This window comes from Zingiber officinale, chromosome 2A (assembly GCF_018446385.1).
Source record: "Zingiber officinale cultivar Zhangliang chromosome 2A, Zo_v1.1, whole genome shotgun sequence".
NCBI classification, from domain to species: Eukaryota; Viridiplantae; Streptophyta; class Magnoliopsida; order Zingiberales; family Zingiberaceae; genus Zingiber; species Zingiber officinale.
Genome location: NC_055988.1, coordinates 9762873 through 9789337, shown reverse-complemented (window position 1 = coordinate 9789337; position 26465 = coordinate 9762873). Strand labels below are relative to the sequence as shown.

Sequence of the window (26465 nt, the reverse complement as noted above, 5' to 3'; positions counted from 1 at the left end):
GATCCCTCGAGCCGAGAACCAGTCAGCGGATGAAATAGCCAAGCTCGCTGGCTCAAATTATTTTACGGTAAATACCTAAATTAATTATTATAATCAAATTAATTATTTTGGATATGATAATTATAATAATTTATGTCAGTTTTTAATTATTATACAATTCAAACAAATTTGATGTTATTTAATTATAAAATATCCGGATTATTATTATTATTATTATTATTATTATTTATTTTTAAAAATAATTTTGAATACTCGAATTACTTTCGTAATTATAATTATAATCATAATCGTAAGAATGGCACGCGCAAGGCACGTGGCATAGTCTATCTCCAGCCCTGGCTTTAGGAAGGTGGGCTTTACCTCGCTTCCACTGTCCTGTCCGAGAACCGAGCCGAAGGAGATCGCGGGGACAGGAGTTACACGCGATGGCGACCGCCGAGACGAAGAAGACCAAGTACGATCGACAGCTCAGGTAATGCCAATCCCCTGCTCGATCTATCTTTCTGCGTCTCGAGTGCTCAGTTGTTGGTTAGTTGTCCTTTCTGTGATTTAGGGTTTTATTATGATCATGAAGAGGTTGTTTAGCTCTTAGAGAAGCATTGAACTTACCCAGGGCATTAACTCTGCGTGTACTTGCTTTATACTGAGGGGCGATAGGTAAAAAAATGGAAAAGCGGCTAAATCTTTTCAGATAAGCTGAAATCTGGATTTTGATCGGAGCTTCTTTGTTATACTTGTTGAGTAGAAAGGATGTGGAAATGGTTTCTGTTGGAGATCAAATAATAGACGTCGAAGATCTGTGTTATGTGTAAAGGATAGAAACAGAAGAAGCGCGGAGAAAAAAATAAGCTAGTAAATATTAGGTTTCCGTAGACACATTAAATACAAAATAGAAATGCATTCAAAGTTTTGTGTGTACCTTAAAATTTCAAGTTTTTTTTCCCAGTAAATTTCTAATTAGTTCGTAGGTTCCATAATTTATACTTATCGGATTGGTTTTCATGGAAAATTATTTTTGATCACATTATTTTTCAAAATAAAGAAATGATATCATCTCCAATCCCCTTAATCTCCTTCCTTTGATCAAACTTAAATTGTACCAGCAGACTCATTCTACATTACAGACAGACATTTGATCGCTGATAATATCATTTGTTTACTTATTACATGGTAGATTGATTAGTAGTTGAGTCAATCTACTGCATTTTTTATTTTATTTAATGCAGCACCTTTTTTCTTGGATGACTAGTTTGCAAGAACTAATATGTAGATTTTTGCCTTGAGTCAATTGCCACTTTTTTTTTTTTTTTTGACCAGCATGCTTTATTTTTGTTAGTTGTGCATATACTACCAGTTGGGCTGGCAGCTTTTGGAGTCCACTGTAGGACTTCTTGTCTGCATATTGGGTCTGATAAATATTTGCTCTCTACTTAAACCTGCTTGTATCTATACTGCAGAACTTCTCAAAATGACTCACAGATTGCATTTTCTTGGATAAGTGAATACTAGTTCTGCGAATTTAACCTCTGCTCATATAGGCTAATTATGATGATCATAGTTAACTCTATGTACAACAACAACAACATATTTAACTATATGTAGTTATGTAAATATTACATGTTGGGCTTAAAGCTGCATAACTCCTCAGAAGTACTTGCGTACTGAAATTATTGAAACCCCCAACCTTTAAGTTAATATAAGGTTGGTGTAAACAATTCCACTATCAGCATCCTAATGACCTCTCTTTCATCTCTCTGTTTACTGAATCAACCTTTCGGTTCAATGAAATATAAAGCTAGATAAACATCTATCATTTTTGTTCAGTTATTTGAATTTCATTGATTTGTTAAGTCTCAATTGATTTCTTATTTCTAATTTTCCATTCAAATGATAGGATATGGGGAGAACAAGGCCAATCAGCATTAGAGAATGCTAACATATGCTTGCTTAATTGTGGCCCTACTGGTTCTGAAGCTTTGAAGAATCTTGTTCTTGGTGGAATTGGAAGTATTACAGTGGTTGATGGATCAAAAGTTGAAATACACGATCTAGGGAACAATTTTCTATGTATGCATTCTCTTGCTTGTTCTTTCATTTTCAACTTCATCAAATTCTCCTGATACATTTTTTATGACAGTGGATGAAGATAGCCTTGGACAATCAAAGGCTAAATGCGTATGCTCATTTCTCCAAGAGCTAAATGATGCTGTTAAAGCTAAGTTTGTTGAGGAGGTTCCAGATAATTTGATAGAGAAGAGTCCTTCTTTCTTTTCTGAATTTACCTTAGTGATAGCAACACAGGTATGCTTCTAGTTTTCTTTATATATGCTCATGCATAAGGCAATTCCTAAGTGCACGTTTCATAGCTAACTTTGTATCGGAAATCTAATTTCACAACTTCAAACTCAATGCAAAATAGGATCTCATCAATGTGAAAAAAATATTACCAGCAACATCTTGTAATTTGGCATTGTATCTCAACTTGTTGATAACATCACAGATAACAAGCACATATTTAAGCCAACTAAGGGTTTCGCCTTTTGCCACATATTTAAGCCAACTATTTTAGAAATAGGTTCCATAGTACTTTTAGAAATGTGGATTTAATAAAGTAAATAATTAAATGTAGGATCATACATTTACAAACATGTGATGATATAGATAAACCTAGCTTGGACATCTATATTTGTAACTAATCATAATCCCATCACACATAGGTGATAGAATTGTTTTATGTATCTTGCATTTTGAGTGTGTAGTCTCAAATCTAATTCCATGCTAGTTGGGGCTTGCGAATGTAAAGTTTTGCCCACTGAAGCCCACCAAATTGGTGTGGATGAAAATGTTTTATTGTGTCACTCAATACCTAATTGGTATTGATGCTTTATGTGATACATGCATTAGTTGTTTTTTGTATCAGGCAATACAAAGATATTAATTTCCAGGAAAAGTGAGTGAGCTACCATGCATTCTGCCTTTTTCTTCTTGTCATTCTCTGCTCAATCTATTAGGGCTGTAAATGAACTGGACGTTCATGGACAAGTTTGGTATTCGGTTGAATAAGAGTTCATTTATATTGGTTCAATGGTAATATATATATATATATATATATATATATATATATATATAACGGTCATGAACAAAATTTGTGAACAATTAATGAATGAATTTATGTATTAATCTTAATGATAAATTGATTTCTCTTTTTTGTTTATTCAAATACATAAAAAGTTCGAATTCGGTTCAATAAGTTATTCTAATAAACAAGCTTGATAAGAAAATGAGCAAAGCTTGAACACAGCCAAGCTCAGGTTGACTTGGCTCCCTTATACTCCTATGATCTGTCCTCACAGTGCTGCCACTGTATGATCACCGACTAGACAATACTATTACAACATCCTGTCAGTTAGTGGATTCATTTGATCACTCTCTTGCATCCGTTTTATCTAACAGACACCAAGAGATAGCAAGAAGAGGTAATCAACACTACCCTCCTCTTTGCAATTTTATCTTGATCAAAACTATTCCATTCACAAGCGAACCCAGTTTAGTCGAAAAATGCTTTACCCCAAAATAAAAGTTTTATTGAATCTCATTCAAGCACAAAACTAAATCAACAATACTCTGATTCACTCATTGAGTTCATCTTAAATTCTGTTGAACGCAAGTTAAGTCGTTAAATCCAGTTACCTAATGTTGCTCCAGTTACAAATAATTGCTTTATTAAATACACAAATGGATGGATATATAAATATTGAGTTGGCAGATTACACAAGTTTGCATGAATATGTCAAAATCACCTTGATATGATATGTTTTTCATGAGGATGCCTGTCTAACATAGAGATGCTTACTAGTTACTACTAACATAGTCAGGATTTTAAATCAAATTTTGAAAAGTTCAAAGATGTCTAAGTCGTCAAATTTTTGTAGTTTGCTATATTTTTTTTTAGAAAATAGCAGTAGCATCTTGTAAAAGTTTATTTTTAGTTTTTAGAAAAATATTTTCTACTGGGATAAACTGTATTTATTATATGAAGAATGAGTTTTATTGTCAGTTAATAAGAAGGGGTTAGCATCCTTTTGAATTAATAAATTATCTTTTTAATTCTCTTGGTGATCTCATGGTAATAATTTGTCTTCTAGGTGAGGTAGATATTTATCCCCAAGTTTCTAGGTGGTTTGACAATTTGATTTTGGCGTTTGATCAACTACTCAAGCTTTTGAGCGGGTTTTGTAGCAGGTCAATCATTTCTGGATAGAGATGGTTGATTATGAGATTCATAGGACAAGTGAGCAATAATATTATGTTATATTAAGTTTCAGTTATAATCTTTGTCAGACTAGTTTTGTTTCCTGATGTTGCAAATGTGAATTTAACTTACGTTTATTGTCTACCATGAATAAATATCTATTGTCTTCTTCCATTAAGAAATATCTAAGTAATGCTTATGTGATTCTACAACAGAGAAGTCTTTCACATGTTCGGCTTTTCTTTCCTTCAGCTCAGCTACTGTTTAGTTATAGTGTATATCAAGTCCTTTCATTGCATTCTCAAAATCAAATACATTTAATTATGCATTAAGTTATTTTGTCTTCAATGCTCTTCACTCGAAATTACACTAAGAAAGTCATTTTACCAATGTTGCCTTTTACATATCATTTTCCTAGTTCAGTCACGTGTACCTCATTTCAACAGTGTTTGCTGATTGCAAGCTCAATTTCTTATGAGACAGTTAACTGAAACTTCAATAGTGAAGCTGGATAAAATCTGTAGGGAAGCAAATATCATGTTGGTTGTTGCACGCTCCTATGGTCTTACTGGAATGGTTAGAATAAGCATGAAGGTAACCCAAAAAGTCTACTAGTAATTAGATTTCATCTAGTCTGCTGAAATTCTGATGTATTTTTTTTCTGATCAATAACTCCTTTGAATAATCAAATAAATTAAAAATTTGACAGGAGCATACTGTAATTGAGTCAAAACCTGATCACTTTCTAGATGATCTCCGTCTTCATAATCCTTGGCCTGAGCTAGTAGAGTAAGTAACTTTTCTTTATTGTTAAAATATGTGAGATTGCAAATATGGAGTATGGATTACTTGACTCAGCTAATGTTGTCTATTACTATTTCCATTTGGTTTTATGGATAGCCCTTGTGTTGGTTTAGTCTGCTAAGTTCTTATATCTATGGAAAATCGGCAGGTTTGCAAAAACTATTGACTTGAGCATGGTGGATCCAGTAATGCACAAGCATACACCGTACATAGTTGTTCTCATTAATCTGGCAGAGAAATGGGCCAAAGGACATGGTGGATGCCTGCCATCTAGCAGACAAGAGAAGAAGGATTTTAAGGTTCTGAATTTGATTTCTCCAGTCTTTTGATGTTTCTTCTCTTGTATGTATGCACACACATATGCTTATATGTGCAGATATTTTGATTATTCTCTCTGTTTTCTTTTCTTGTATAGGATTTAATTAAAGCTCACATGCTTAATATAGATGAAGAAAATTATAAAGAAGCTCTTGAGGCCTCATTCAAGGTCTCTGTTCCTCGTGGAATTAGTAAGTTATTAGTGATGCACATCTATTTTTAAATGATTTGTGCTAGTTTTTCAGGTTCTACAAAATGGCAGATATCATGTCTAGTAGATCATATTTGCCCCTTTTCTTTCACTCATCACTTTGCTGTCAACATAATGATATACTGCCTAGCACATGACTAATGTAATATCTTCACCTTGCATAATGCATTTTTTGAGTAATACTACAAGAGTTTATTGTTTATATTTGATCTGTTTTCTTCACGCTTTTTTACATGTGTACGTTTGTTGCTGCAATTCACTATTATTTTTTAAACATAATGGTTGTTGAATACCATTAGCATGGATTGTGTAAGTTTACTCTAACATTTGAAAGTGGCAATTGATTTATTAATATCTTATATTGAGTTGTGTTGTATCGCTGCTAGGTTCGGAGTTATCTCAGATTATAAATGATAGTGCCATTGAAGTTGATTCAAGATCCTCTGATTTTTGGGTTTTGGTAGCAGCTTTGAAGGTTAATAGACATCTGTTAAATTTTCAATTATAAAAAGTTTCTTCTTTAAGCTTTTGTATGTTTCTTATATTTTTGGATAGAAAGTGCTTATTGGTCTTAGGTTGCTGAATGGTGTTTTCTTTTTGGATAAATCATATGTACCATCACATGTGTTTGAGGCTATTCCATCTACTTCTGAAATTTAAAAGCCTTACTTTCATCTCTAATTTAAAGGGCATGACATTTACTTTAGTCCGAGAACAAGGACATTTTTATTTATTTGTTTTTTTTTGTGATATTTGAAGTTGCAACCTAGAAAATAGTTTTGCCTTACTAAGAACCAAAAATGACTTGTTTTGGTGTTGAAAGTTTATGTGGAATGCCTCCAACTAAGGGGAGATACTTTTTTTTCTTTTTTCTAGAATTGCATCGTGTTAGAATATATTTTTGATTTTCTTAAATCCAAATGATGCTATTTTGATTATTATGTGAACTACAAGATCTTCCATTGCTTAAATAGATTATTAACTGAAGAACACTAATTTGAAGGCAATATGTTTTCCTGTTTGAAAATTGTACGCCTGTTTTTCTTCCGATGGAAGCCTTAATTCTTCTTTGCTCTTTTCATTATAGGAATTTATTGAAAATGACGGCAATGGAGAGCCACCCCTTGAGGGATCAATTCCTGACATGACATCCTCAACTGAGTTTGTGACAAACATAATAAGTTTCTACTTGATTATTCTTTTCATCTTTGGTGATATTTTGTTTTTGTTTTCGTCTGTAGGTCCTACGTCATTCTTCAAAAAATTTATCAAGCAAAAGCTGAGTCTGATTGTCTTGTAATGGAAAGGCGAGTAAAGAGCATTCTGAAGAGGATTGGTAGAGATCCTGATGCTATTTCAAGGGCATATATCAAGAATTTCTGTAAAAATGCTAGAAAACTTGCAGTATGTTTAACTTTTCCCTTCAATGCTTTGATTATCCTGATTCTATCGTTGGTTCAACAAATGTTATTATGCTGTATACACCTCTAATGCTGATGAATACTGAACGTTAAGTTGCACTTGCTCAGTATTAGGGGACAAAATTTTGAACATTATTTGCTGAGAGAAGCATCTTGTGGTCAGTGCTTTGTTTGTCTAACTCCGTGCTCTTTATTTTATTCCTTTGAACAGATATGCAGGTACCGGAACATTGAGGATGAGTTTAGTTCTCCATGTATACCTGAATTGCAGAAATGTTTGAATGATGAGGATTATAGGTGAGGTGCTATGCTATTTCATAACTACTTCAGTCATTAAATTTATGAGAAATTTCTTATTATCCATATACTAGTTAGTGTTACTCTGTGCTGGGAACCAATTATTGGAAGTTTGTGGAACTTCAAAGGACATTGGCAAGAAGCTAGTAAAACAAGAGAGACTACCTACAAATATGTTTAGGGAATGGAATTTATAAGATGGAAGGGAAGTAAAATTCGAATGCTTTTATGAGCATTCTGAAGTAATCTTTTTCATCTATTGTGGTTGCTTTAGCCTGATATGCGTGCCTACTTATAAGCTGATGCATGTTCATTTTCTGCTGATAGCTGCATATTAAAGTTAAACTGGAGCTGTAGTGAAAAGTAATTTTCTTTACATGGAAAATATGTTTTGCCATCTCAGAGATTTAATGATTTCCTTTAAAAAGATTAATGGCACAGTCATACCTCCCGTGTCTTGCTTGATCTTCTGACCTTCCATTTTCTTATACCTCAATTATCACATGGTTTCTTTCTTATACACTTGCCCATCTACGGAACTCACACACCTGTATCTTTTCTAAACTTCGGGACTTTATTGGTATCACTATCACCAAAATGTTATTATTTTGTTAGGTTGAACATGCTAATTTTCATTGTTGTTTAGCTAAGCATCCTGATTACACTAAATCTACTAAAAATAATCTTGAATACAAAATTCTCCTATAAGTTATGAACTAGGAGATTCAAATTCTCATTGATGTTAGTTATTTATCTGAAAAATAGTTTACATTTGGCAGCTACGCTGTAGGCTTCTACATCTTACTTCGAGCTGTTGATCGGTTTGCTGCCAACCATAATAGATTTCCTGGGATTTTTGATGGGTGTGTCCCTAAACACAAGGTTACTTGTGATTCCTATGCCGGCAGCTCAAGTAGTTTAGTATTTTGTACATTTTGTCATGACAGTGGACTGAACGAGGAGATATCACGATTAAAACCTATCGCGATTGGTATACTAAGTGAGCTGGGGTTAAACGGGCCAACATTATCGGAGGATCTTATCACCGAGATGTGCAGATTCGGAGCTTCAGAGCTTCACGCGGTTGCTGCTTTCATAGGGGGGGTCGCTTCCCAAGAGGCAATTAAGGTTTGTGAAAGTACAATATTCTTGATAGCTTATCCTTGCAGGCACTCACCGAGTTTAATGGCTTTCTTTTTCAGCTTGTCACAAAGCAGTTTGTCCCCTTGAAGGGGACATTCATGTTCAATGGGATTGATCAAAAGTCACAGGTGCTGATACTATAGTTTTTAGCTGCAGGGGAAGTTGAGTTTTCCCCTCAGAACACGAATTGTTTGGCTTTTTCCAACAAATATTTTCCATATAGTTGGACCTGGTGCTCCTCTTCCCGTTCCTCAATGGGCTGTGCTCTGTCAAATGAGATGCCTGTTTATTTCATATAATTGAAGTGTACAATGGTTTCAGGATGAAATAGAGTGAGGTAATTACCTATTGCGGACCATTCAGTGAACGATTAATCCTTGTCTATGACATCAGTAATTCAGTAGATTGTACTGTCTTTTAATCCTTATCTATGACCTCTGATTAAAAAAAAAAATTGATATACCTAGCTTGTCTTGAGTGAAGTGGCTGATCTAGTTCTATGAAAATCTTTAACTTGTCATCAGAATAAATTGAGAAATGCTCGTAACGGGCGGTCTAGAAATTCAGCATCTTTGATTGCGCGTTTCATTTGGATGATTTTTTTTTTTTTTTGTAAATATGTTATAGTTGAGAATCGAATCATGGGTGTATCCTATCATTGCACTATAATTTTGGGGGTAAAAATGATAAATTTAGTTAGTCCTGGGACGATCGGTTTGATCTTATGAAATTTTTTCTTCAACCACTAAGGTAAATCGAGAAGTATTCACAATGGACAATTTAGAAGTCTAGTATCTCTTGGTTGTGTGCCTTTTAGAGAAATTTTTTTTACAAATACGTCATAATTGGGGAGTCGAACTATAGGTGTATAGGTAATAATTTGGACGCCCTATCATTATACCATAGTCTTAGGGGCTTATTTTATCTATGACCTCCAAATAAAAAATAATAATAATAAACCCAGTTAGCCTTGAGATGACCGGCTTAGTTTTATTGAATTTTTGCACCAGTCATTAGGATAAATCGGAAAGTGCTCGAGGCAGATCCAGAAGCCCAACATCCTTTGGTTGCGCGTCCCATTTAGAGGAAAACTTTCTATAAATTCTCCAGAATGGGAGGATTGAATTGCAGGTGTATGAGTGACAATTTGAATAATCTGTCGATGCACCATAGCTCCGGCAGCACGTGACCTTTGATTTATGTGACAAAAGGCGATTCACTTGCTCAAAGTGCCCTTGTCAATCCGTCCTTAGGTCAATATGGAGGAGGTGAATCACATGTTGCTACTAGCCGTTAATGCAGGTAGCCAAGGTATAGGGGAACACATACTCGGACACGCCGAATTTTGACCCAAGACCTCATATGACAACACCCTATGCCTTAACTATCGCATCGCCCCGAGCGGACAACATGAGCTCTAATTCATGTGGCAAAAAGGCGATTCGCTTGCTCCAGCACCACCGCTAATCCGTCCTTAGGCCAATACGACGAAGATAAATCAAGGGTAGTTACTAGCCATTAGTACAAGTGACCAAGGCACGGATGAAGACATACTCGGCCGTGCTGAGTTTTGACCCCAAGATCTCATGTGGTAACATCCCATATCTTAACCATCACACCGCCTCGAGGGGACAACATGACCTCTGATTTATATGGTAAAAAGGTAATTCACTAGTCCAAGTGCCCCCATAAATCCATTCCTAGGTTAATACGGAGAAAATAAATAATTGATGATTATAAATTATTAGTGTATATGGTAATAAGATATCTTCGGATGCACTGAGTAGATTGTAATGATGGTTGATTGAATTGATCAGCATGGAATTTTTTAGGCCATATTTCCCTACTTCAATCAGATAATCTGTTGCCTGTTGGTTCTGTCTTTTCGTGCGCACATAAAACTTGTAGAGAAAAATATATTTATAAGCAAGTTTCATACTCGGTTTCTTGATGTTTGCTCAGTAAGTAAAATTAAATTAAATAACTAAAATTAAACAATAGTGTGTTGGCTTTGTTAACTTGTATAAGTTTGACACTAGGTTTGTTTATGCTTGCTCAGTTGCAGAGAAAAATATATTTGTAAACAAGTTTGATACGCAGGTTATTTATGTTTGCTCTGTAATTAAAAATAAATTAAATTACTAGGATTAAACAATAGTGTGTAGGCTTTGTTAACTTGTATATGTTTGAATATAGTTTTATTTGTTTAGTTTTACATTTAAATGTATATAAATATGGTGCATATTTTATTATAATAATAATAATAATAATAATAATAATAATAATAATAATAATAACTTCGTCTTGGGCTTGAAACCGCTGCACCTTCATAAACTCTCCATCTCACACCGCCTCCTGCCAAGTCTGCCTCTTTTTCCGTCCCCGTCGCCTCTTCTCCTTCGTTTTCATCTTCGTCTTCTACTCATACCGATGTCTGCCGTGCCTGTACCTTCTCCAACCCGACCGTCTTTCCCCCTTCCAGGGCCTCTCTCCTCGCGGAGTTGGAGCCTGAACCCTGCGAGCTTGCCAATCCCGCCATCGGCAGCATATTCCGCCACCTCCGGCGCTGCGGCACCAAGCGCCCCGCCTCGCTTGGCTTTATCACAGTCACTCAAATCTCCTCCGACGCTGCATCACAGAAGCTACCTACGGTGGGCGGAGATCCGGAGGAACAGCAAACCGTGGCCCTATACTCACCTGTGTTAGGTTTCCCTTTCTTTTTTCTTGGAATGTTTTGATTTTTGCGGTTATTTATCCAATTTTCTTTTGGTTCTCGGCTTCGGTCTAGTAGGCGCGTAGTCGATTGAATTATTTGGGTACTCTAGGTCTTTTTTGTGCAATGTCGACCTCGTAAGTTGGATAAATTGTTATTTATGTTCTTGGCATTTCTAGTTGGAGCAGAAAGAAGGTTTCAGACAGAAGATAGCTTCCGAATCATAGTCAATAAGTATTAGAAGAAAGAAAATAGTATTAAAAAATGGGAAAAAAAATCTGATATTCACTATGATTGTGTTTGGTTTCAATAATGCAATTAGATCATTAAAATTCTTCGAGTTCTTTTTTCCCCCACTATATCACAAGTACTTGTACTATCCTGAGGCATAGTTATCTTTCTATGTGGATTTTTTCGTAGATGCTTGTGAGTTTTCAATTTTTTCTTAAATGGTTGAATTGATGAATAAAAATTTGATTGTTTTTATAATTTATAATTTTTTATTCTTATTAGAAATTTAGATAGTAGAAAGATAAGGCCTAGGATCTTGAAAGTGTGCATCTAAATTGTAAAGATGACACTGGTAAGCCTGGAGAACTTTGGAGATAGGAAGATTGTGAGGGAAGATTAAAGATTAAATTAAAATTTTAAAGTTGTTTCAGGTTTCCTAAAATCTGCAGTGAGTTTTGAAAGTGTATTTTTAGATGCTACCTGTTAGGACCAAAAGTAGCTAGAGGGGGGGGTGAATAGCTCGTCGCGTTCGCTCGGTGCTTGGTGTTGATTGTTTCTTCAAGAATATGCAGCGGAAAATACAGAAACAAATACACCCACGCTAACACTAGGATTTTACTTGGTATCCACCTCCAAAGGAGGTGACTAATCCAAGGATCCACACCACGCACGCACTCTCCACTATGAAACACTCCTTTTCGGTAACTACCGAGGGCGGAGAAGCCCTACAAGACTCTCGGTACAAGAAGAAGGAAAGGGAAACAAAGTACAAGCACAAAGCTTACAATGAATGCAGAAAACCCTAACCCTAGCTTCTCTTCTTGCCTTTGATCCGCCTCTTGACTCGGAGAGCTTCCAAGAACCTTCAAGAACTGGCGATCACGAGCTTTGAGAGTGCTGTGGAGGAGCTGGCGAAGATCTGAGATGAAACGGTGAAGAGATACCGCAGCCATCGCACGCCTGCAGCTATAAACGATGCCAACGGTCGGATCCCGATCGATTCGAATATTCCCAATCGATCGGGGAGGCTTTGGATCGATCCACGGATCGATCCAGAGCGCCTCTGTGCTCTGGAAAGGCGCCTGGATCGATCCACGGATCGATCCAGCGCTTATCACGCGAAGCAGTCGCGTCCCAATCGATCCACTGATCGATTGGGACCTCTGGATCGATCCACGGATCGATCCAGAGGCTCTCTGTTCGCTGGGACAGGTCTGGATCGATCCACTGATCGATCCAGAGCCTGGATCGATCCACTGATCGATCCAGCACTTGATTTTTGTCCAAACCAAGTCTCAAACCTCCCAAACCAACATCCGGTCAACCTTGACCTGTTGGTATGTCATGCCTAGCATCTAGTCACTCCCTTGACCTGCTAGGACTCTCTTACCAAGTGTCCGGTCAATCCCTTTGACCCACTTGGACTTTTCTCTGTGCCAAGTATCCGGTCAATCCTTTGACCTACTTGGACTTCCCAACACCAGATGTCCGATCATCCTTGATCCATCTGGATTTTCCCTTGCCTGGCTTCACTCACCAGGACTTTCACCTAGCTTCACTCACTAGGGTTTTCCATCTGCCTAGCCTCACTCACTAGGACTTTCACCTGGCTTCACTCACCAGGATTTTCCATCTGCCTAGCTTTACTTACTAGGACTTTCACCTGGCTTCACTCACCAGGATTTTCCATCTGCCTAGCTTCACTTACTAGGACTTTCACCTGGCTTTACTCACAAGGATTTCCATCTGCCTAGCTTCACTCACCAGGACTTTTCTTCTGCCTGGCTTCACTCACCAGGACTTTCATACTGCCTAGCTTCACTCACTAGGTCTTTCATTTTGCCTAACATCCCAGTTAGGACTTCCCAGTCAAGTATCCAGTCAACCTTGACCTACTTGACTCTTCTTCAATCAATATCTTATTATCAAACATCTAAACTCAAACCAAGACTCAGCTTGGTTACCCAGGTCAACCTTGACCTGAGGGATATTGCACCAACAATCTCCCCCTTTTTGATGTTTGACAATACCACACTAACACTTACAATCCCATATGTAAGTTAGGCTAATCCCATAGCCTCCTTCTTCATGCCACTAGGTAATGAAAGCATAAATTAAGCTCTTCATTCTCCCCCTAAGAGGGCAAACTCCCTCTAAGTAATGAAAGCCTAACTTACTCCCTTTCATGAGTCCTTTCATTCTCCCCCTATGACCTTCCCATAGGTAATGAAGGCCTAAACTTAACCATACATTCTCCCCCTATTGGCACACATCAACCCATCGTTGGACACACATCAACCTATGCTCCAATTCTGGGCACACTTCCAACAAATCCATTTGTTGAAGACTCTCCCCCTGAAGAGTTGCTCATCGTGATCACAACTTCACTCATTGTGATCACCCGATAATGAGATCCCATACCCGTCATTATCACCTTAACTTCTCCCTCAATGTTGACAAATACCCAACCTTGAGCATTTTCAACCACTTGAGTGTCCACTTGAAATAATGAGGATATCCACTCCCCATTTTTCCCATTTCAAGTTTAAATGCTCAACCTTGAGCAAGTTCACAACAGAAGGTTAACCACCTTCCAAGGTTCATGAAAAATGATTTTCATGTCTTTAAAGAGTCCCTCCCCCTAAAGACATGGTGGTAACTTCTGTCATTGCACCAACAATGACTTGGAATCCCTAAAACATTAGGAAACCCAAATTTAGAAGTTTTGAGGTTCAAATATTCAAAATTTGAAACACACCTCAACCTAAACTTCAACTTAGCCTTCCTTAACCAATCCATCCTTGTTTTCGCATGAAAACACCCTTTTTATGGATACAAATGTATTTTTAGGGGTTTGGAATGGTTACCTAGACTCAAAGAGGTTCAAAGATGCTGAAATCAAACCTTCCCAGCCAAAATCAGCAACTTGGATCGATTGGAGTTGGGTTCCAATCGATTGAACCTTTCTGAATCGATCCACTGATCGATTCAGACTCCCTGGATCGATCGGCTGATCGATCCAGCGAGCTTCTGTTTGAATCGATCCATGGATCGATTCAGGAACTCCAATCGATCCATGGATCGATCGGAGCTCTGATAGTTGCTGAAATTCCATTTCAGTCAACTTCAGAAACCCCTAGAAAATTCTACAAAAATCCAAAAATTATGAAATTTCGTGTAGACATTATTTAGGGCGTTTACTATCACGGAAAAATAGTTTTCTATGAAAATACTTCATATTTTCAACGATTGACACAAACTTGAAAACTTGCAAAAACTTTAGTGTTTTCTTCAAGTTTGTGTCTAACTATTCAATGGTGATTACTATCAAAAGATAGCCTTCACCAAGGTTTTCCAAAATCATTTTGAAAACATTTTCAAAACCAATATCCCATCATGTTCCTTGGGCATAATGCACATGACTTGTACATTAGCTTTCCCAATGATGGGAAAACACATAACTATGTGTTTTGATGAATTTAAAACTCAAAGGAATGCACTAAATCAACATCTTGAGTTTTGTTCATCATCCTAACATCTCACTTGTATCTAATGTGCACTAAAACACATACAAGTCACCTTATAGTCTTTGTGAGATGTAGATTTTGGTTTTGCCCTAATCTAGGGATCATGCATATCTATCTAGGCATTTTAGAGATATTAGACATCCACCTAGGATGTCACTTGTTAATAAGTGTTGTTAAATGTCATTTGTCCTTAATTACAAGGAATTTAAACTAATGCATGATAATGTTATGGCATACATCAAAATAAAATAACTTTCAAAAGAAAGATTCCTATAACTACATGATGTATGAATGTCATGACATGGTATTTTTGAGTTTTTCATAGTAAAACATGAATGCAAAAATAGACATGATGTCATGGCATGTGATAGGCAAACAATCATGACAAAATTTAGCATAAATAAAATATACCTAGATTAACTATCTAAGTATCCTTAAAGTCTTAGCTAAACTTACAACTTAAACCTAGATTGCCCTAAAGTGCTTCAAGAGAATGCCAAAACCTAAATTGACATTTCTAATTTCCTTGATTTAATGTATGCCAATTGAAAATAAACATGTCCTCAAATGTTGGCATATTCCATTTTTCCTCAAGAGTGATTACATAAATCAAGGCCCGGATTGCCTTAAATTTCCAAGAGAATACCAATATCCCAACTTGGTATTTCTCAAGGTTTTCCAAATTTGTGCCATTTAAGATAAAATCAACTTTTCACCATTAGGCACATTTTACTCTTTCAAGGAGTAAATAATAATTCCATTTCATTTTCAAAGGTTAACAAAAACCTTGAAAATGCTCCTTGAGTGTCAATTTCCTCAAAGTTGGGTTAACTACCCTTCTAATAGGAGTTGACACTCTCTAACCCATCTATGGGGTAGAGAAGATGCTCCTAGGAACCCAACACCTATTGGTGCTCCTTGGATGCTCTAGGTACTCACTAGGGATAACTTCCCTAGATACCTTCCTAGTGACCTTGTTGGGCTTCTTAGAAGCCTTGGTCACATTTTCTAGGTCAACTCTAGGGATAGCCTCCCTTGTAACCTTGTTCGTGACTTTCTTAGACTTCTTAGAAGTCTTAGTCACTTTGGTTGCAAAGATACTTCTAGGGATATCTTCCCTTGTATCCTTGACTTGACCTCTAGACTTAGGGTTCGTTCCATAACTATATGGAACCCTATGATAACTAGGCACATCCTTCTTAGCTTTTGGTTTGTATCCCAAACCTTTATGGCCATTGGATGGCTTTGATTTTCCTAAACCTAAGTTATGCTCACTTTGCCCTAATAGGATATTTTCCATCATTTTTAGGGTCTTCTCCATTTTATCAAGTCTTGACCTCAAGACTTGATTTTCTCTCACTAAGTCCTTAGTATTTGTTCCATGAGCATTTTTGTTTCTAGGCTTGTATCTTAAATCCTTAGAGTTATCGCCTAGGTTTTTACCTACATTCCTAGCCTTAGGGATAGTAGTTTTGGCATGTAGGGCCACATGCTTTTCCTTAAAGCCCTCATGCTTCCTATTCTTATGGTAAATCGCATTAAAATGATAAAAATTTGACCTAGCATGCTTTTTACCATTTTGCAAGGGAATAGGCTCAATGAAAGTTACCTTCCTTTTTACCTTGGAGGCTCCCCTTGACTAGTGCCTCCTTGAGCCTTGACCATCTTCTTCCCCTTGGGGCATTGACTTCGGTAATGTCCTTTTTGTTGACACAAGAAGCACACAATGTGCTCCTTACTCTTCTTTGTCCCGGGGGTGGTCTCCTTGAGCTTCTCCTTGCCCTTTTGTGCCATTTGGCCCTTCTTCTTGGCCAATTTAGGGCACTTGCTCTTGTAGTGCCCATGTTCCCTACATTCAAAACATATAATATGATTTTTATTATTAATTGAAATATTTATACCTTTGCTTGTAGGGGTGGCATCTTTTCCTTTGGATCCGGAGGTAGAAGCTTCCTCTTGATCGGACCTTGATTCTCCTCCATTTGATTTTTCTTGACTTGTGGAGGTAGAATCTTCTTCCTCCTCTTCGTCTCTTGACCCGGATGTAGAAGCTTCTCCTTCTTCTTGATCCGGCGTCACCAAGGATTGCTCCCCCTCAATCCTAGAGGTGGAGGCTTCATCATCTTGAATATGAAACAAGGAGTATGCTCCCTCCTTGTTCCCTTCGTTGCATTCCCTTGAGGATGAAGCTTCTTCTTCTGAGGTTGAGCATCTCTCAACCTCGGAATCCTCCTCTTGGTCTTGCTCCAAAGAGTCACCCTCTCTGGATTTTTCATGATCTTGTATAGTGGAAGGGATCTCTTCATGAAGCTTAGCCAATTTGCTCCACTTTGCATCTTCAAATTCTTCAATTTCAAAGGATGGTGCTTGGCAATAAATTGACCAAGAGCTTGGTCACTTTGTCATTGGCCTCGCACCTTTGGACTTGCTCTTGGCTCTACTTGCTCCTCTTGAGAACTTTACCCTTTGAATTTCTTGGAGCCTTGAAGCCTTCCATTAGAGCAAACCATTGCTCTATCTCCATCATAAGAAAATTTTCGATTCTTGATTTCCAAGAATCGAAACTCGTAGAAGTGTATGGTGGAGCCACCCTTGTGTCAAATCCAAGTCCATCTTGGAATTTCATCTTGAAGTTGAGCTTGATAAAGTCTTGAACTTGAAGAATTTGCTCCAACTTCTTCACCCTCTAGCTTTTCTTGTTATACTTGACCCTTCCGGCAATGATTCCGGTGAAGAGCGGCCTCGCTCTGATACCACTTGTTAGGACCAAAAGTAGCTAGAGGGGGGGGGGGGGGGGGGGAATAGCTCGTCGCGTTCGCTCGGTGCTTGGTGTTGATTGTTTCTTCAAGAATATGCAGCGGAAAATACAGAAACAAATACACCCACGCTAACACTAGGATTTTACTTGGTATCCACCTCCAAAGGAGGTGACTAATCCAAGGATCCACACCACGCACGCACTCTCCACTATGAAACACTCCTTTTCGGTAACTACCGAGGGCGGAGAAGCCCTACAAGACTCTCGGTACAAGAAGAAGGAAAGGGAAACAAAGTACAAGCACAAACTTACAATGAATGCAGAAAACCCTAACCCTAGCTTCTCTTCTTGCCTTTGATCCGCCTCTTGACTCGGAGAGCTTCCAAGAACCTTCAAGAACTGGCGATCACGAGCTTTGAGAGTGCTGTGGAGGAGCTGGCGAAGATCTGAGATGAAACGGTGAAGAGATACCGCAGCCATCGCACGCCTATAAACGATGCCACGGTCGGATCCCGATCGATTCGAATATTCCATCGATCGGGAGGCTTTGGATCGATCCACGGATCGATCCGGCGCTTATCTAAGCGCTGGATCGATCCACGGATCGATCCGGCGCTTATCACGCTGGCAGCAGCGTCCCAATCGATCCATCGATCGATTGGGACCTCTGATCGATCCACGGATCGATCCGAGGCTCTGATTGGCAGGCCGGATCGATCCATCGATCGATTCAGAGCCCAATCGATCCACTCGATCCAGCACTTGATTTTGTCCAAACCAAGTCTCAAACCTCCCGAACCAACATCCGGTCAACCTCGACTTGTTGGTACATCATGCCTAGTCACCCTTGACTGCTAGGACTCTCTTACCAAGTGTCGGCCAATCCTTTGACCCACTTGGACTTTTCTCCTCGTACTAAGGGTGACATACTTGGACTTCCCAACACCGGATGTCCGATCATCCTCGATCCATCTGGATTTCCCTGCCCGGCTTCACTCACGGGACTTTCACCTAGCTTCACTCACTAGGGTTTTCCATCTGCCTAGCCTCACTCACTAGGACTTTCACCTGGCTTCACTCACCAGGATTTTCCATCTGCCTAGCTTTACTTACTAGGACTTTCACCTGGCTTCACTCACCAGGATTTTCCATCTGCCTAGCTTCACTTACTAGGACTTTCACCTGGCTTTACTCACAAGGATTTCCATCTGCCTAGCTTCACTCACCAGGACTTTTCTTCTGCCTGGCTTCACTCACCAGGACTTTCATACTGCCTAGCTTCACTCACTAGGTCTTTCATTTTGCCTAACATCCCAGTTAGGACTTCCCAGTCAAGTATCCAGTCAACCTTGACCTACTTGACTCTTCTTCAATCAATATCTTATTGTCAAACATCTAAACTCAAACCAAGACTCAGCTTGGTTACCCAAGTCAACCTTGACCTGAGGGATATTGCACCAACACTACCTTGGTAGCATGTGTTCAATGATGGACCAGGATATTATCCTTTTTTACCTAGGAGACAAATGTCTTCAGATCATCATTCTCGCTACTAAGTTCTTCATTCTTGTCACTTTGTTTTCAATTTGTATGATTATTTGTGCCTGATACTTTTAATGCTTCTGCTACAGGAGATATTAGTATGAACCTAAATAGGAGCATGTTTAAAATTTTAAGCTACAATGTCTGGTTCCGTGAGGATTTGGAGCTCCATGGGCGAATGGAAGCTCTTGGAAATCGCTCTTGGAAATCTCATCGAACAATATGCACCTGATTTCATATGTTTCCAGGTCTGAGCATCTCCTCTATCCTTAACAGTTCATGATTTTGTGGGAAAATTTGGATTCTGAATATCAATATTATAGGAGGTCACACCAAATATTTCTGCAATTTTCCGAAAATCAAACTGGTGGAAGCATTACAACTGTTCACTCCCACAACAAATGGCTGCTCAGAGGCGATATTTCTGCATGCAGGTTTGAGCCATTGGCTTTCACAATTTATACATTATTGTTGATGATAACAACAACAAAAACAACAACCAAGCCTTATCCCACTATGTGGAGTCGGATTGTTGATGATAATAATTAAAAAAAAAATCAGTAGACTTTGTTTGCCTAACATTCTCTGAGAAATGTGGTTATGATGTTAGGTAAGTGCATCTATCTAAATTGGTTTATGCTTGCTTAGAAATTCAGTTGAAAGCTGATGTTTGAAAGGTAAGGCAATAAGGAATCAACGTTAGGTATTAGGTAGGCATTTGAGATTGGGGAGAGCAATGAAAGATTATAGTGTGCTAAAGAAAAACAAGCTAGGAATTGATGTCGAATGACTGGAACTAATTAAGGTTGTCTCGCCCCATAATGTAAATGGGGCAAGGATGGTTTGCATATCTGGAGCAGGCAGGATATGGGATAAACATTTTATGCCCTGCACTACCATATAGTCATCCCGAAACAGAAGCTTAAGTAGAGGAGAGAAGGGAAAATATGAGAACTCTAGGACCGCACTGCCAACCTTCTTATACCATTCTTTGAATGTTGCATAGGATCTATGGTGTATGATTCGACTCAGCCACTTATTTGCAGTGAGATTGCCATAGTCTAATATTATGTTCAATTTTTTTTTTCATATTAGTGCTATTGGTAGGAATTTGTGGAAAGATGTCACTTTATGCTCATTTCTGAATGCTAGCTGTGCAGTTTCTTCATATGGCATGACTTTCAGCTCTCTCTAGATTATAAATTTGATGCAAAAATTTAACTATGATGGCTCCCTTCATGTGCACTAAGCTTTCAAACGATAAAGTTTTCCTATATGACTAGATCTTTTCAGTAGGTAGCATTGCCAAAGCTTGCTGCTATGTTCGAACATTGAGTGTCAGCTTACAACACATGCATTCTAATTATGTTCTACGAATAGTTTCATGCCTGATAGTCATAATTGCAATATGATCTTAATGTCTTGCGACCTTATGATCCAAATTGACCTAAATAATTAACATGAAGCTGATCTATTGTTCCTAAAATAATATCTTGGCCCCAACAATATGTTTTTAATTCATTGATACATTTTAATAATTAACATTTCAATCTGTGAAAATTAGATAGTTTTGCAATATTCCTATTAAATTTAAAACATTTCAATCCTAAAATCCGAACCTATGTACCTCTATCCCATTCTAGGTAGCATCTCTACCTTGTTTTCACGCATTCATTTATTATCTCAACTATTACCTGTTTGGAAGACTTATAACACAATCTTGAATTCAAACTTTATTCTATGGATTGAAGAGTAAAAGTGCCCATTTATGAAAGGAAACATCTGCCATAAAATTAATTTCTTTCATTTTCTGCAATAAATAAATATTGACAGCTATCTAGGTTCAATAGTTCATGTGTTTAATTAATTTCCACCATCCGACATACATCTGCATGCAATGTTGTATCTTCACAACTTTTTAAAATTCTGAGTGTTCAGTTTTCATTTGCTAATTTAATTTGGTGCTGTATTTTATGTTCAGTTTTTTACTTAAATCTCCTTTATTTCTTCATTTTTACAGATGAGCAAATTGCCTGTGAAGGAATTTAGCCGTGTACCATTTACCAATTCAGTGATGGAAAGAGAGCTATGCTTAGCTGAGGTTGAAGTCGGAGAGAAACAAAGTTTGATCATTGCGACTAGCCACCTTGAGAGTCCCTGTCCTGCACCTCCAAGCTGGGACCAAATGTACAGTAAAGAACGCGTAGCCCAAGCCAAGTTGGCAATTGACATTCTGGTAGGTTCAGATTCACCAAATGTAATATTTGCTGGTGACATGAATTGGGACGGCAAGCTGGATGGTGCTTTTCCCCTGCCTGATGGCTGGATTGATGCTTGGTTGGAGCTAAAACCTGGAGAAAATGGTTGGACTTACGATACCAAGGCCAACCAGATGTTGTCTGCCAACCGAACTTTACAAAAGAGACTGGATAGATTCATATGCTACCTGCCGGACTTCAAGATGAATGGCATCGAAACGTCGGGATGGAGGCTATTCCAGGGCTTTTCTATCGCAAGGAGAAGAAAGTGAAAAAAGAGCTCAGGCAACTGGTACTTTGTGCTACCTAGTGATCACTATGGTTTGCTGTTGACGATACACCCTTCGTGAGTCAAATGACTGGAATCTCAAGAAGCTTTTTGTAGAAGTTTTTGGGAGGGAGAAAGTGGATGAATAGTTTGCTATTCAATTTTGTGCCTATAATCTCTCTATAAACAAGTATGTTTCTAACTGATTAATCCTCTGTTACTAATTTTGTGCTTATTATGTTGGCCTTAGTGGAACTGCCACCGACAAGATACTTGATGATGTAATAATTAAAACTCTAAAACTCTAAAACTCCAGGCTTTTGGCTCACCAAAGAGCTTTCATCATGCCAAATGAAAGTATAGCTGGATGGATCTCTCTCTTTATTTTGACTTCTAATTCGAAGAGCAAGCAATCGAGGAGTGGAATAGAATTCGCCTTCGGCATTTGAATCGCTTAGATTGTCATTTTTATTTTTAAATTTATTCTGATGGTAAGGTGGGGACGGGATTAATCTGAATACCTCGATTATTAAAAAAAATATAGCAAACTAAAATTTAGATATGATAGAAATCATTAATGGAGTAAGAAACTTGATACATTGCAGCCATGGGTCACATCTTCCTCATCACCAGCACGTGTACTCGTCTTCTCTCAGGACGGTCTAGTAATTAATAGATGAGATATTTAAAATTTAAAATTTGAATCTTGGTATAATTAAGATAAATATTTTTTTCATACGTTAGTTATTATTTCAAGCATTAGTAGTCACATGTGATTTACTTTCTTCGTACTGATATAGTATAGATTGACGGTGGCGGTGGCGCTGGGGACAAGCGCAGTCGTATTTTGTCAACTTGATGGCCAGCGGCCATATCACATCCAGATTCATTCATTGAGATGAGACGCCTACCCTTTGGTTGTGACTTACTATAGGAGTGTCAAAAATGAACCTCACCTGAGTCGATTCCAAAAAATAAGGTTCATGTTGGAAATTTTCAAGTTCGAGTCGGGTTCAGATTGGAGAGATTTTGGGTTAAAAATTTTTGACTCTGGTCAGGTCGGATTCAGGTTGACCCGATTTAATCCAAATTTAAGGTTTAGTCACTTAGTGGGTGCTTTTTTTAACGGTGGCGCTGGAGACGAGCGCAGTCGTCTTTTGTCAACTTGATCACCAACGGCCATATCACATCCAGATTCATTGCATTGAGATGAGACGCCTACACTTCGGTTGTGAAGATGGCATGATCTACTGTAGGGGTGTCAAAAATGAACCCCACCCGGGTCGATCCCAAAAAATAAGGTTCATGTTGGAAATTTTTAGGTTCGGGTCGGGTTCAGATTGGAGGGATTTTGGGTTAAAAAATTTTGGCTCTGGTCGGGTCGGATTCGGGTTGACCTGATTTAATCTAAATTTAAGGTTTAGTCACTTAGTGGGTGTTTTTTTTTATTAAATTAAATTATATTTTAAAAATTAAGATAATTTTATATATAGTAATATCAATATTAGGATGATAATGATAAAACAGTAAGATAAAAGTGAAAAATTATAGAGAAAATAGTTAAAAATGAGTCGTTTTAAATTAGATTTCCGGATTATTCAGGTCGGATTAATCAAGTTGATCAGGTTTGGATTTAAGGATTTTGAATTGAATTCAAATTTAGATTCGGGTTAGATTCATATTGACACTTACTAAAAAAATTCCAATTCAATCTGAATTTGATCCGATCCATCTAAATTAACATCCCTAATATGCTGCACGCTTTCCACTCTCGAGAAAACCGCACGAGCGCTAAAATCCAACCTTCGCTTCCTCAGTCGCGATTCCGACGGCATATATTAAGAATTTCTGTAAAAATGCTAGAAAACTTGTAACATGTTTAACTTTTCCCTTCAATTCTTTGGTTGGCTCAACAAATGTTATTATGCTGTATACATCTCTAATGCTGATGAATATTGAACGTTAAGTTGCACTTAGCTTGCTCTTTATTAGGGGACAAAATTTTGAACATCATCGGCTGAGAGACGCATCTTCTGATCAGTGCTTTGTTTGTCTAACTCTTTTGTTGTTATAAGATACTCAGTTGATTAGAGGATGATAATTTAATTATAATAGGATAAAGAATCAATTTTTGACAGACACATTCTCAAAGAAAAAACTACTCTTCCTTCGTATAACTTCATATAACGTGAGGACAATAAAAACATCCCGGAAAAGCATAATCATACCATTTCTTTGTCAAACTCCCTACTCTTTATTTGATTCCTTTGAAGAGATTGATGGCACCGGAACCTTGCGGATGAGTTTAGTTTTCCATGATGTCTTAATTGCAGAAATGTTTGAATGGTGAGGTGTCACTACAAAAAAACAATAATTTAGGGATAAAAGTTTGGAACGAAATTTTTTCGTCCCAACATACCAACAATTTTGGCGACAAATACAAAATTTGACCCAAATTAGAAACGAAATCTGCAACAAATATATTCGTCGCAAATTCCCAACGAACAAAATTTTCATCGCAAAATTTGTCCCAGATTCTGGGACGAATTCTGGATTCGTCCCAAACTTTGGGACGAATCCATGATTCGTCGCGGATTTAAAAAAAATAAAAAATAAAAGAAAAAGAATTCGAAAGGCCTAAATATGGACCTAGAGATGTCGGAATTTAATGAAACAAGTTTTTATGCGTTCATATTTTCTGTTGATCATAAAATATCTTAATCCTGAATTTTAATCTAATATATTGAGTGTAGTGATTTTTTTAACATGAATATGACATAATTCGTGATAAAAAAAATCATCACACTCAATATAACATGTTAAAATTATGGATGAAAATATTTTTAAGATCATGAGAAAATTAGGAATCCATAGAAATTTTCTTTCATGAAATTTCAACATCTTTAGGTTCATATTTAGTGAAACATAAATAGATTAGTATTAATTAAGTATGTTAGCGTTAAAAAAAATTAAAAATTACAAAATTAAAAGGAAAATAATTTAGAAGGTCTAAATATGGACCTAAAGATGTCAGAATTTTATGAAATAAGTTCTTATGAGTTCCTAATTTTCTCTTAATCATAAAAATATTCTAATCCTGAATTTTAACCTAATATATTGAGTGTGGTGATTTTTTAAACATGAATATGACCTAATTCATGATAAAAAAAATCATCACACTCAATATAATATGTTAAAATTATGGATGAAGATAATTTTAAGATCATGAGAAAATTATGAACCCATAGAAACTTGTTTCATGAAATTCTGACATCTCTAGGTCCATATTTAGTACCTCCGATTAATTATTCTTTTAAATTTTTATTTTTTAAATATGGGACGAATCCAGGATTCGTCCCAGATTTAAAAAAAATAAAAAATTAAAAGAAAAATAATTCGGAAGACCTAAATATGGATCTGAGATGTCGGAATTTCATGAAACAAGTTTCTATGAGTTCATAATTTTCTCCTGATCATAAAAGTATCTTAATCCTGAATTTTAACCTAATATATTGAGTGTGGTGATTTTTTTTAACATGAATATGACCTAATTCGTGATAAAAAAATCATCACACTCAATATAATATGTTAAAATTATGGATAATGATATTTTTAAGATCATGAGAAAATTACGAATCCATAGAAACTTGTTTCATGAAATTCCAACATCTTTAGGTTCATATTTAGTGAAACATAAATAGATTAGTATTAATTAAGTATGTTAGCATTTAACGCATGTATGAATGTGTCTAAAACTTAAAATATAGATCTACAGATGTCAGAATTTCATGAAACAAAAGTCTATGAGTTTTTAATTTACTCTTGATCGTAAAAATGTCCTCATCTATAATTTTACCCTAATATTTTGAGTGTCATGATTTTTTAACTTGAATTTAATGAAATTCGGGTTAAAAAATCACCACACTAAATATATTAGGTTAAAATTATGAATGAGAACATATTTATGATCGGTACAAAATTAGGAACTCATAGAAACTTGTTTCATGAAATTCTAACATCTCTAGGTCCATATTTAGGCATTCCGAATTATTTTTATTTTTATTTTTATTTTTTTTAATTCTGGGACGAATCCAGGATTCGTCCCAGATTTTTTTTTAAAAAGGAATAAATAAAAGAAAAATTAATCGGAGGTACTAAATATGGACCTAGAGATGTCGGAATTTTATGAAACAAGTTTCTATGAGTTCCTAATTTTCTCTTGATCATAAAACTATCCTAATCTTGAATTTTAACCTAATATATTGAGTGTGGTGATTTTTTAAACATGAATATGACCTAATTCGTGATAAAAAAAATCATCACACTCAATATAATATGTTAAAATTATGGATGAAGATATTTTTAAGATCATGAGAAAATTATGAACCCATAAAAACTTGTTTCATGAAATTCCGACATCTCTAGGTCCATATTTATGCCTCCGATTAATTTTTCTTTTTTTTTTAAATCTGGGATGAATCCAGATTTAAAAATTCAACTTAGGGGGTACATAACTTTTGGGAACTTTTCTAAGTTGTCCTTGATGTTTTTTAATATAACAATTCAACTTTCCATAAATTCTAAGTTTTGATTTTAGAAATTTATTTAAGCATGCATTATTATTTTTTAATTTTTCAAATTTTCATTTTCTGATTTTAGATTATCGTACATCTCAAGAGGACATGCCTTTGCTAAGTTTAATTTTAACTCATTATTTTTCTT

The 26465-nt window shown here is 36.7% G+C and overlaps 1 protein-coding gene and 1 pseudogene across 1 annotated transcript; both read left to right on the top strand.

Moving 5' to 3' along the window:
- Nucleotides 1-327: 327 nt before the first annotated feature.
- On the top strand, nt 328-8873 carry LOC122040665 (NEDD8-activating enzyme E1 regulatory subunit AXR1-like). Its single transcript, XM_042600074.1, has 14 exons — nt 328-472; nt 1895-2067; nt 2138-2301; nt 4736-4846; nt 4962-5041; nt 5205-5355; nt 5472-5565; nt 5972-6060; nt 6673-6746; nt 6827-6989; nt 7218-7303; nt 8083-8166; nt 8251-8431; nt 8506-8873. The coding sequence occupies exons 1-14, from the start codon at nt 426-428 to the stop codon at nt 8587-8589; spliced, it is 1581 nt and encodes a 526-aa protein (XP_042456008.1). The 5' UTR covers nt 328-425; the 3' UTR covers nt 8590-8873.
- Nucleotides 8874-10082: 1209 nt separating this feature from the next.
- Nucleotides 10083-21992, top strand: LOC122043533 (annotated as a pseudogene).
- The last annotated feature ends 4473 nt before the right edge of the window (nt 21993-26465 follow it).